At 52.8% G+C, this 12819-nt stretch overlaps 1 protein-coding gene across 3 annotated transcripts in view; it reads left to right on the forward strand.

Annotated features, from left to right (window-relative positions):
* Window positions 1–11761, forward strand: part of ACAP2 (ArfGAP with coiled-coil, ankyrin repeat and PH domains 2) — a 63980-nt gene extending 52219 nt beyond the window's left edge. For 2 of the 3 annotated variants that reach the window (XM_054982183.1, XM_054982185.1), the window contains 5 exons: window positions 6454–6641; window positions 6840–6949; window positions 8038–8148; window positions 8442–8503; window positions 11548–11761. In XM_054982183.1, the coding sequence (XP_054838158.1) occupies window positions 6454–6641; window positions 6840–6949; window positions 8038–8148; window positions 8442–8503; window positions 11548–11651 (575 nt within the window). In that variant the 3' untranslated portion in view covers window positions 11652–11761. The remainder of the gene's footprint in view (window positions 1–6453; window positions 6642–6839; window positions 6950–8037; window positions 8149–8441; window positions 8504–11547) is intronic. The other variant, XM_054982184.1, reaches the window with a different exon arrangement.
* Window positions 11762–12819: the final 1058 nt, after the last annotated feature.

The raw sequence follows: 12819 nt of genomic DNA on the forward strand, positions 1-12819 counted from the left end.
GTCAAAAGTATTCTAAGCAAGTTAAATTTAAATAACGTAACATATAAATGCTAAGATTTAATCATTCCAATCTGTGAGATAACGAAGTTGTATATGTAGATGTGTGTGTGTTATGTGCCGTCAAGTTGCCTCCGACCTATGGTGACCCTACGAATGAGAGAACTCCAAAACGTCCTGTCTTTAACAGACTTGCTCAGATCCTGCAAACTGGAGGACGTGGCTTCCTTTATTGAGTCAAGCCATCTCATTTTAGGTCTTCCTCTTTTCCTGCTGCCTTCCACTTTTCCCAGCATTATCGACTTTTTCAAAGAATCTTGTCTTCTCAGATATTATATACATTTTTCACCTTATCGATAACATTGATATTGTGACTATATTGAATAAGATTAACTAGGATATTCTATAAAGTTTCATACTGTTATTGAACCCCTTCCTTCCTTATTTTCCTACCCTCTCCCACTAAAGAGGTTGTAAATTCCAACAAATAAAATTCAATTAAACTTCATTATATTTAAATCTCCCCCTTTAACCCCCTCCCCCAATAGTTGCTAACTAGAATTTTTCATTTGGATTCAGCCATATACAAATAATCTCCCACCCACCTGACTTATCATCTGTTACTTCCTTGGGTATATAGTACACCCATAAGAAAAAGAAAAAGAGGAAAAGAAGAAATGAAGCAATCTGATTAAACAGCCTTTTGGACTGTTGTGAGGTTTTGTCTCACCCATAGGTCACTGGAACTAGTTACAATACGGAAAGGCTGTTAGTAAATTAGGAGGCAAGAGAAAATAAGCCCCCTCTTTCTCCCCAAACCTCAATCAGCTAGCTGTATAGCGTATTAAAAGTCTAAGCCATAACTTCTTTGAAGGAAATTCAAAAAGATCTTCTTGTAGGTAATAAACTTTGTCTTTAGATCTTACTTGTAATTTTGTTAAGTTTGTCCATTTATAGCTCATGTTTGCTTGCCTTACTCCTTCCCTGATTGTTTTGAGACCTCGGCGTTTATTCAGTATTTCAGATGGAATATTAGGAAATATTAAGATTGTTTCACCCTGAAAGGAGAACGAGCCTCTGGATCTGGCTGCCTCTGATACTATCTTTCTTGTTCTCGGGTTGGGAGAAACTGCCAGAATGCCTCTGGGGCCCTTTTGTTTAGGGTGATTAAGTGGTCCTAGGCGAAATGCTTTAGAGATCAAAGGGGCCTCTCCATCTTCTAACTCTAGTTCCTGAGCAAGCCAGTTTATAAGGTAGATTGCTAAATCAATGTTATCCGTTGCTCGTTCATTAAAGCCTCTAAAGTTTAGGTTGAGTTGCCAAGTTGAGACTTCTAAGTTTAGAACCCTGTCATGGAGGCGGCCATTTTCTTTTTCAAGAGAACAGGACTCTTCTTGTAAAGCCGTACCAAGGTTCAGTGCACTCTCTGCCTTTGAAGTGACTGTTATCAAAGAGTTTTTAAGTTCAGCAAATTGCTCAAGTAAGGGATTAATAAGAGCTGTCGTGTTTTATGTTATTCTCTGTTCCATATTCACAAGTAGAGAAGTTAACACAGAGTCATGGGGGGGGGCCTGTCTGCACGCTTACCCTGCTTCCCTCGGTTGCTATTTTGTCTGCGCTGTTGATTTGGAACGCTGTTGCTTTAGATGGCGAGAAAAAGTCCTGCAGTTGTTTTGAAGCTTTTGGTTTTGATTTGTTTTTGTCGAGCCCTTGTTTACCCATAGTTTTCTGCTTTTGAAAGTAGTTATGGCATTGATTAAGAGTTTAGGGATCAAAGAGGGATGGAGCTCACTCCTCAGGCATCCCCCCTCCCCCGGTTGAAGCTGTTCTGAGACCCCATCTGAGTTGGTCAGTTTTGTCATCAGCTCTCTGCCTGATTATTTCCAGACATCCTTCATGCTTAGGAGAGATGTGTTTCCAACAATTTTCTGAATCCATCCTGTAAGCGTGTCTGATAAATTTTTATTTATGTATTTATTTAAAACATTTCCATCCAGTAGAAAAGAGCAAGAGTCTAGTAGCACCACTAAGACTAACAAAATTTGTGGTAGGGTATGAGCTTTCATGAGTCACAGCTCACTTCTTCAGAAAGCTCCTACCCCACCCCAAATTTTGTTAAGTCTTAGAGGTACTACTGGACTCCTGCTCTTTTCTACTGCTACAGAGAGACTAACACAGCTACCCATCTTGACCTTTCCACCCAATTGAGAGTCCCCAGGGCAGTGAACATGAAAACATTTAAAACTTTTCAGACATTAAAACAGTATTTAAAGTACAAAAAATGTACACATACATATCTATAATGTTTAAAACAATTAAATGAAACCTATAAACAGGCAAACAGGGAGGTGGGCTAATCCAAGGAGTTGATGAGCAAATGCTGTACAAAACCAACTCTTCACCAGTTGGCAGAAGACCACGGTGGAGGGAGGCAGATGCATCTCCCAAGGGAGGGTGCTCCAGAGTTTCAGCGTCACAATCAAGAAGGCCCACCCTTGCAGCCTCAGGCGTAATGATCTTAAGCCCGCACTTCCGATCCCCTGTGAGCATCGGTCATGGTGATCGGAGAGAATGTTAATTACCTGAGGATTACTGTTTGCCAAACAGTCTTCTGGCTGGACACTTCACTTACGGTGTGCCTTCCGCTTGTGTGTGGCGCCCTGGCCCCACCCCAAATCCTTGGGTCTGCTTAGGCACTGCTGTTCCTTCATCCAGGTGCTGCTGTGAAGAGGTTCTCCCTGGATTTCTGTCATCAAACAGAGAAGCTTCAAGGGTATATTACAATGTGAGATTGCCGAAACGGAATTCATTCACAGATTCAGAACACTGGGACACCCCCCCCCCCACCGAGGGTTGAACAGAGATTTAGGATTCTTATCTCACTACAGATGCTAGTTTCAGGCTGCTTTGCACCTTTATATCCTGGAGTCGAAAACAGCCAGAACTCACAATGGGATAATCTTCCTTGCTACACCCCTCCCGTCTAATCAGGCTGCCTTGCACCTCAGCGATCTCCATTCCTACTCGTGTCTGAAGGAGGGAGGGAGCTCTGGCCCTCGAAAGGCCACGCCCTGAAAGCCTGGTTGGCCTCTAGGGTGCCACTGGACTCAGAACCAGTTGGTCTGCAACCCACACGGCTCCTTGTTCCAAACGGTGAACGCTAAAGAGGCTCTCTCCAAACTGAATGAATGGGAGGCAGCCTGATGGAGAGGGTTTAATGTGTTTAAGAGTGAAGTTTATTTTATTTATTTATTTATTCAACTTATATACCGCCTCTCCACCATATCTGATGCTCGAGTTGGTTTACAACATACATATAAAATAATATACAAACATTAAAATCAATAATAGATTCATAAGTCTCCAGGGGCAAGCAAGAATACGCTCACGGCCCTTGCAGGGGAGAATAGAGAGCCTCAACCCGCCCCTCAGAAGGAAGTGATCTGACCGGCTTACACAATATTGCGTTATTCAGATCCACCTCTGAGCAAAGGATCAAACCCAGCCTGCGGCCTGCTTCGTGTGTGGGGAGCGATACAACCTGGGAGAGGCTCAGTGTTGCCAAGGCAGCCATAAAGTCCGAAGCAACTCCTGAAAGAGGAGCCTCTGCGTGAATGCTGACGTCCCCCAGAACTCTTCGCCTAGGGAGGCACGGCACCCGGTCCAGCCAGAACCTCTGCCAGCCTCAGCAGGGCGCCTGCTGGAGAACTGGGCGGCCTTCTCCAAGGGCATCCCACACCAGACCCAAGGCCGGAGATCCCTGGGATCCCAAGGGATCCTCCTCAAAAGAAAACACGTCCCGGGGAAGAACCGCTCCCCCGACCCCATCCCCCTATTCAAGGTTGGTGAAGGGCCGAGTAACCTGGCGGGGTCAGCTGAGTAAGAGGCACTGCCTCCTTGTCAGCCCAACCAGGTCTCGGCCAAGCATGCCGGGTCAAAGCTACCCTCCTGGATAGGGTCCCCAGAGGGTTGCAGTCTTATTTCACACTGATCAGGCGTCACACAGCATCAAGGCTGGAGGGGGGGAGAGAGAGAACCTCTGGCCCACCACGCTCTGCCATGCCTAGGGACAGGTCAGAGACCAGGAGGCGTAGGAGCATTTCTACATCTCGTGGAAACTACCGTCCCTTCCTCCCCCCCCCCCGCCCCCCATCTTCCTGAGATGGCCAGGCCACCAGGGCACATAGTGATAGTAGAGTAGATAACAGTGATGTTACAGCTGGCCTGAGGAAGACCGCAGCCTATCAGGTGGAGGTTCACAGAAGCGCCGCTTCAGCACCCTAGCCGGACTCCCAGCTGAGTGGCAGAGGCTGAGAGGCGTTATGTTCATGCCAAGAGGCTCGCTCCTCTGGAGAGGCGCTGGGCTTTGAGCAGGACAAGCAGCTCAGTCGCTTCACCCGAAGGGATGCACCTCGTCCACACCAGCCTGCTCTCCCATTCCCCAGACATTGATGGCGTCTGACTGTGGTGGTGGCCCTACCACAAAGGACTGCCACAAGAGGTGGAGCCCACCACAAAATATCAGGGACTTAAGATCATGCACAGCCCCTAATAGGAACTCTTCACATTTAGGCAGAAGCTCTGCTCTACAGTGTGCCTTTCAAAATGACCGTATTGCATAAAAATACCTTGTTGCATGTACACACCTTCAGTCACACAGTGAAGATCCTTGTGTGGTGGTGGCAGCTGCTGCCACCAAGTGCCAACACTGTGCCAACACCACAGTGCCAACACTGTGACCAAGGATGGAGCGGTGGGGGGGGACGGGACGGGACGGACGGGGGGACTCCCAGAAGGAGGTATTATAAACTCTCTGGACACTGAGAAGAACTTTCTCTCCTGCATCTTGCTTTTGGCTTGGGAAGACAATCCACGCAGGACTAAACGTGTACCTGCAACTTCAAGTGAGGCTTCTAATTGAACATTGTTAGGATAAATACTGAGTGGGGGGAAAGGAGAGTGTGCGTTTTCTCCTTTTCTTTGCACCCTTGTTCGTTCTGAATGCTTGGCCAGAACATGTTGTTCTGTATCTAAACTTCCGTATATTTTGAACGCGCTCAGCCTGATCCCTGGAAGCGCAGGGGGGCCTCCGCGGTCCTGCCGTGCAAAGTGCAGCCCTGGGGAGGGGCCGTGGCTGCGCCCGCTGTCCCTTGAGTGCCATCGCCCAAAAGTGCCGCTGACTGTCCCTACACTAGTCTGCAGAAGCAAAGCAGGCGACGCGGCAGTTAGGCGGAGCCTCCAAGGGGCAAGGCCACTCCGAGCACGAGACGTGCACCTCCACCCACCCGTCGGGAGAGGGACTCGGAGGTGCAGGTGGCTGATAACCCAGCCTGTGTGCGGTTTGCTCCCTGGGAGAAATGGGAAGGGGCGGCATCGCCAGGGGGAGGGCTTGTCCTGGCTGCAGGGTTTTCGACCTGCCGGGGGGGACCTGCCTGAGAGACGGGGGCTTGTGGGACCATGCCTTCACAACCCCGTCTGTTAAAGGGCATATGAAATCCAGAACAGGTCCCAGAAAGAACATCCAGAATGCTCGGGGGGCGGGGGGCGGGGGGCGGGCGGGCGGGGACTGTACTGAGCGTCCCCTGCTGTCGCTTGTATTGACTTACACTGTGTAACGTGCCTCGAGTGTCAACGAGAAATGCGGACTATAAATAACATGCATAAATAAAATGAAGGAGAGCGAGTTTGGGGCTTTTATCGTTTGAAGGAAGTCAACTGGAGGGGCTGCCTGGGGGTGCTTTAAAGCAGTCGAAAAGATGATGTGTGGCTTGTGGGATCCGAGGGGTGGGAATTTTCTCCCTCTCCCAAAATATTTAGTTACTTAATACATTTGCTGCCTTTCTGGGCCGCAGGGTTTGGCACTACATTCAGGTCACACAAAAGACATGCTTTTTCACATCCCCCCCCCCTGTTAATTCATGTGATTTTCTGCTGGAAGATGTAGGGGCAGCCACCGCTTAAAAGTCTTGGGGGGTGGGGCAGAACCATGGGGGGGGGTGTTAACCGTAATAGCTTAATGGGGCCTTGCTGCCCGCGGACTGGGCTGTTGCTTTCACACTCTGTTTCTGGAGTAATCTGGCTCTCCGTGGGACGTAGGACTAGATGGATCCTCGGTCTGGCTCCCTCTCCCAAACAAAACGGAGGCACGTGACGTGACGTGACGTGACGTGACGTGACGTGACGTGACGTGACGTGGGTCCTTCTGGAGATGTCGGAGCTGGCCAGTGCTTGAGAGTGGAACTTCTGGGAGTTTGCTGCCTCCTGGCGGCCCCCATGACAGCTGGATGGGCCTCCATGTGCAGAAGCAGTACGCCCTGAATGCCCCAGATGCTGGGGTAGAAGCAGGACGAGCCTCTGGGGGTTTTGGCCAGCCATTATGGGCACCAGGAGGCAGGACAAGATGGGTGCCTCTGGTTGGACCCAGCGGAGCTTCCCTGACAGTCGCCCTTCCTTCAGAAGGTGAGAGGCAGGAAGCCGTTGCGCCTGGGCGCTCCAGAGAGGCCGCTGCAGGGCTGCAGCTGTACCAGGCCTCCTATGAGAAGAACCTCCCTCAGATGGCGGAGGCCCTGGCCCACGGGGCAGGCGTGAACTGGGTCAACGTGGAGGAGGACAGAGCCACGCCTCTGATCCAGGCGGTTCGTGGGGTGAGTGTGGCGGCAGGGGTCGCGTCTTGCTCCAGGCAACGGTTGGCTGAGCTGGCCACGGGATACGAAGCTCGACTCTCACGGCCCTGCTGGCTCAGGGGTGGGTGCTGGCCGGAAGCCTGCAGTGTTGCTGAAAGCCCCCCCCTCACACACACACACACTCGTGCATGCTAGTGATCTTGTGCCTCTTCTTCCTAGGGCTCTTTGGTCAGCTGTGAGTTCCTGCTCCAGAACGGAGCCAATGTGAACCTCAGGGATGCCCAAGGCAGAGGCCCCCTGCACCACGCCACAGTCCTGGGGCACACTGGGTAGGTGATCCCGCGTTTGCCTCTGCGCCGTTGGGCGCTTCTTGAGGGCTGGCAGCGCATCTTGTACGCGCCTGCTGCATTTTGCACAGAGAAACCAATTGCTCAGATTTGCCTGGAGTGTTGCACAGGCATCGGGATTTCTAAAATCCTCGGAAATGCACAACGTGTCCAGCAAAGGGCTTGGCAGGACTTCAGAAGATCCTCAGGGCTGAGTGAACGAGAGGTGTGAGTTGTGGCACTGGAGATCTCCCCCCCCCCCCCAGAGTTAAGGTCGGGGTGCCTCTCACCTCCCTCTTTTCCTCACAAGAGCCCTGTGAGGTAGGTCAGGCTGAGAGAGCGTGGCTGGCCCAGGGTCACCCGGGGAGCTTCCATGGCAGAGAATGGGATTCAGACCCGGGTCTCCCAGATCCTTGGCCAACACTAACCAGTATATCACAGATCCAGAGGAGTCAGCCGTGTTAGTCTGTAGTAGCAAAATAGAAAATAGTTCAGTAGCACCTTTTAAGATTAACCAACTTTAGCTTAAGCTTCCGAGAACCACAGCTCTCTTCATCAGACAGAGTCCGGTAGCACCTTTAAGACTAACCAACAGTAAAGTTGGTTAGTCTTAAAGGTGCTACTGGACTCTTTTCAGTATATCACACTGGCTGTATTAGGGAGAAAGGTGGGGTAGGAATAAAGCAAACCAACAAACTCACCCAGCAGAGGAGAATATACGGCTTGAGTTTGTTCATATTTCTATTCAGCGACAAGTTTCCTTGGTTGGTGCATTTCCAAGACTTCTTCCATTTTGTTTTCCATCATTTTAAGAAGGTGCCCTCAATTCACACGAATTCTCCGTTTTCTGGGTGCATAAATAGTAGTTTGCGCAAAGAGGGCTGCTCTAATGTTGCTTATTCCCCCCGCCCCCGGGGTTTGGATCCTTGCCATGAGAGGCTGAATTCCCCCCCCCCCAACTGGGGTTTCCCCCTGCAAATGCCAAGGAGGCCTCTCTTCGGTGCTGCTGCCGTCTTTGTGTGTGTGGGGGGGGTCAAGCCCTGTTGTGTCTTTGGTAGAAATTTTGCCGCTGTGCGATTCCTTCTGGACAGGCAAGTGTGTCTTTTCTTGAAACGTGGAGCCAATCAGCATGCCACTGATGAGGAAGGGAAAGACCCCTTGAGTGTGGCGGTAGAAGCAGCCAACGCCGACATCGTGACGTTGTGAGTGTCTCTCCTGTTCCTAGTGGCACCCCCACTGGACCTCTGAAAGGAGTGGCTCTTTAGCACCCGCCTCCGGTCCTGGAGTTCCCGGGCAGCGACCTCTGCCCCTGGAATGGAAGCCCTCCTGGAAAGTGACCGGAGGCTCAAGTGGTATTTCCGCGCTCACAGAGGCAGCCTGCCATTGAGCACCACTTGTGGGGGCGGGGGGCGGGGGGGGCTGCCAGCTGGGGAGGGGTGCAGATCTTTGGATCCCACCTCTGATGTTTCTGTTCTTTCCAATCTTCTACTTGTAGGTTGCGCTTAGCAAGAATGAATGAAGAGATGCGTGAATCGGAAGGACTCTATGGCCAACCAGGTCAACATTCTACCGACAATCACACTGAGATGCAGTATAAGAAATGCATTCAGGAGTTCATCAGCTTGCAGCTAGAGGAGGCGTAGTTCTTTGAGCCCTCGCTGAGGATTTCCTTCTTTTTAGTTCTGGCAGGCCACGGGGCCACGTGGGACTAGGGGCAGGTCCAGCAGGGCACTGCATAGGAACACGTGGTGGCTGGCCAGGAAGGGCGGGGGGCCCTTGCCCCACCCCCTGAGGAATGACCTCTGCAGAAGCAACGGAGCTGGCAGGCAAGCCCCTTCTGCGTGTCTTCCCCTCGGGCCCTTCCAGGTCGCTGTTCCATGCAGGGCCTCGAGACCAAAGGAAATCTGCTTTGACACAAACGTGGGGCACTGAAGGCTGGTGCAGTGTGTTGAAATGGCAACATCGTCCTGAGGTCTGTGTTGGAATCCCGTTGGGAAATCCTCCTCCTCTCCCGGGGGAGCAGAGTCTGTGGCTGTGTGGGTCTGTTCGGGGTATAAGAAATTAGTTAGTAGCAGAACATACGTTCTGTGCTACTGAAAGGAGCTCAAATTCCCGATAAATTTTGCAGATAAGCACCTTTGCATAACTTGTTTGCATTTGCACTGAAGTCCCAGGCCCCTGCCGAGTAGATTGTGCTTCCGCAACCCACACCGCCCTGCTTGGAAGGCTTCATCCAGCGTTGCCAGAAGTGCTGGAAAGGGGCCGCCTTTCCTAGAGGCCTTCTGGTGCACACTCACTGGGAGCTGCAGCGCTGCAGGTAGAGACGGGGACTCGCCTGTGGAGCGGTGCTCTCTCTGTCTCCCAGGCGAGCCTTTTTAAAAGCCGGACTGGTACTTCCAGCCCAAGATGAAGGAAGAATCAGTCTTCCAGGCAAAGAGGTCCACTCCCTGCACCTCTGGTGCTTCCTACACTGATAGTTTATGCAGAGAGGGTTCCTGCTGGAAGCACCTGGAGAACAGGACGGCTTGTGGAGTGCAGCTGCTGCGGTTGGCCCTCTGCCTCGGAGGGAGAGTTCTGGCCCCGATGCCAGCCCCGGCTTGTGGCTGGTGCACAGACCAGCGGCCCCTGGATTCTCGGGTGAGGGGCTGATCGGGAAGGCGGGTCTGGTGGCGGCCCCTTTCCCCACATGCCAGGTCCAAGCTATGCAGGGGCGGGAACGGGGCAGGCTGGCTGCTGTCCTCAGAGGAGTCCTCCCTCCCTCGTGGGTTTGTTCCTCCGTGGAAGCCAGCAGCTGAGCCAGCCTCTCGTGCTTGGCAGCGTTCATGCTGCTCCAAGCATTTCATTCTCTCGGTGCCATATTGGCTCTCTCGGGGGTTCCCTGTGCTCTGTTGTTTTGGGAGCCTTTTCAGTTTGTAAGAAGGGAAAGGCACCAAAATATCGTTGGGAAGGAAAGGGGGCGGGGGCTTTGATCAGACCGGCACCGGAAGGCGTTTCGTGCTGCTAAGATTCTGTTGCAAGGTCCAGTCGGACGAAGAGACTCCCTCTCTTTGCCTGGGACTCTGCTTGGGACCTTGAGCAGCCCCAAGAGACGTTTCTCTCCCTCCCCTGCTTAGAAGGTGGCGAGTGGCAGCTCCCTGCTGGCCCCAGGACCGCGGGCGTCCTTTTAGCTCCACCGCATCGATGATGATCGCGGAGAGAGAGATCAGATCGGCCTTGTGTGTGTGTGTGTGTGTGAGAGAGAGAGAGAGAGAGAGAGAGAGGCGGCCGAGGGGGACAGTCTTGCCCTCTTCTGCCCCGTCCGCTGTTTCTGGGAAGCCTCCTCCTCCTCCTCCTCAGTAAATGCAGCACAGAGCCCCCACCCCACCCCACCCCCGGGCAGCTCTCCTCTCCCAGTCTCTGGCGCTTTGGGGGGGGGCAGTGTCCGAAGGCCTGACACCTTTGGAGGGCTGGCAACAGCCCCTTCCTGTCCCGAGAGCCTGGTGGGACTCCAGGAGCAGGCAGCGATAGACAGCCCTTGCTCACAAGGGGGGGGCGGGCCACAAGCGAGGCTTGGCAGGGGTCCTAGGCCGGGGGGGGGTGCGTGCGTGCGTGCCGGGGGGGCAGGCTGCTCTCTCCCTTTCTGAAGTTCCCTAGGCCCAATGAGCTTCCTCTTGCCCTCCTTGCCCCCCCCCCAGTGCCCTTCGGCCACAGTGTTTTGATAACCATCCCTTCATTCTTGCTCTGAAATTCTGGCACCTGTTTCTAACTCTGAGCTTTCCCCTATGCGGCTGCCTTTGAGGTTCTCTCTTCAGGTAGAGTCTGGCTTGTTTTTCTCCTGCATGCGTGCGTGCCACTAAAGCCTCCCCTTGAGCACAGACAAAGCATGCGCCTGTCCGTACGAGGGCGCTTGTCGCTGGTGCCAGACCCGGTGCAGGGCCGGCACCCTCCCCTTCGATAGGTTGGCTATGCCCTCCTTCGTCATTTCAGTGGTCTTTATACTTGGGCATGGTGGGGTGGGGGAACAGGGACGAAGAGGCCTGCCCTGTGGAGGGAGAAGCTCCCAGGAATCAAGGAGTGAAAAGGAAACACCAGGGGGCAAGGGTGGGGTGGGGGGCAGCCAGGCCGTTTGTTGTTTTTGAGGGGGGGGTGAGAAAGAGAGCTGCCTGACTGGCTCCTCTGTTTGATGGGCACAGTGGGGGGGATTCATGAGTGTTGAACAAGACCCCCCCCTCAAAGTTCACTAAAAGGGGGGAGGGGGTAGCGTGGGGCTTGTCGCATTGGCCCTTGTAAGCCATGCCCAGCAGGTGCTGCTGCACACGTTCATTCCACGGGGCGGGTCCTGGAGCCACTCGCTGTGGGGGTGTGGGGGGGGTGCGTTTCCCAACAGCAAAATGCTCCTTTTTAAAGACGGGGGGGGAGGGCTTTACTCCCCACAACAGAAGTGCTGTTTTCAGGCAAAATGCTTGGATCCCGTGTGCAGGCGCACAACTGCATGGGCGATCCGGTGCCCGTTTGTGGCCCCAGCGAGGCCAGGGAAGGCCCCGTGAGGGCGCTGCGTTGCAGGGTCCTCTCTTCCTTGCTGGAAATCGGCTTTCCTAAACTTGTGTTTCCTCCTCCTACAGGAGACGAAACCTACCAGGACATATTCCGTGACTTTTCGCAAATGGCATCCAATAATCCCGAGAAGCTGAAACGCTTTCAGCCGCCAGACGCACAGAAGCCTTGAAGAGGGTGGAAGACCCCAGCACCGACACCCCCCACCCACCCCTGTCCACGCAGAGCTGTAATTCTGCCTGCCCCTTACTCTTTTTTATACATAAAATGGCTTTGGTTATATGTTTGTCTTGCTGGCAGCTCCATTGTCTGGGAAGGGCGGCTGATGTAGCCAGGGGCAACCTTCATAGAATCACAAGGTTGGAAGGGATCTCCAGGGTCATCTAGTCCAACCCCCTGCACAATGCAGGAAATTCTCAACCACCTCTCCCGCTACACCCCCAGTGACCCCTGCTCCATGCCCAGGAGATGGCAGAACACCGTCAGGGTCCCTAGCCAAATTGACCTGGGGGAAATCACTTCCTGACCCCAAAGTGGCGCTTGGCATTCCCCTGGGCATGTAAGAAGGGGCCATGAGAACCAAGCACTGGTGTGCCCCTTCCTGCCCCCCCCCTCATGATCTGCCCAGGTTCACAGAATCAGCATTGCTGTCAGAGGGCCACCTGGCCTCTGCTTAAAAACCTCCAAAGAAGGAGAGCCCACCACCTCCTGAGGAAGCCTGTTCCACCGAGGGACCGCTCTGTCAGGAAGTTCTTCCTCCTGTTTAGCTGAAAACTCGGTTTAATTTCAACCCGTTGGTTCTGGTCTGACCTTCTGATCCACTCCAGCCTCTACATGACAGCCCTTGAAGTGCTTGAAGATGGTTATCCTGTCACCCCTCAGTCGCCTCCTCTCCAGGCTAAACGTACCCAGCTCCTTCACCCTTTCCTCACAGGACTTGGTCTCCAGACCCCTCACCATCTTCCTTGCCCTCCTCTGGACACGTTCCAGCTTGTCCATATCCTTCTTAAATTGTGGGGCCCAAAACTGAACACAACACTCTAGGTGAAGTCTAACCAGAGCAGAGTAGAGCAATACCATCACTTTCTGTGATCTGGACACTGTGCTTCTGTTGATACAGCCCCAACCCGCATTTGCCTTTTTAGCTACCACATCACACTGCTGACTCATGTTCAGTGTGTGGTCTGCTAAGACCCCTAGGTCCTTTTTGCACATATTACTGCCAAGACAAGCCTCCACCATCCTATAACTATCCATCAGATTTTTCCTACTAAATGCAGACCTTTGCATTTATCTCTGCTGAAATTCATTTTATTTGGTTTAGCTCAGTTTTTCCAGCC

This window comes from Eublepharis macularius, chromosome 6 (assembly GCF_028583425.1).
Source record: "Eublepharis macularius isolate TG4126 chromosome 6, MPM_Emac_v1.0, whole genome shotgun sequence".
Lineage (NCBI taxonomy): Eukaryota > Metazoa > Chordata > Lepidosauria > Squamata > Eublepharidae > Eublepharis > Eublepharis macularius.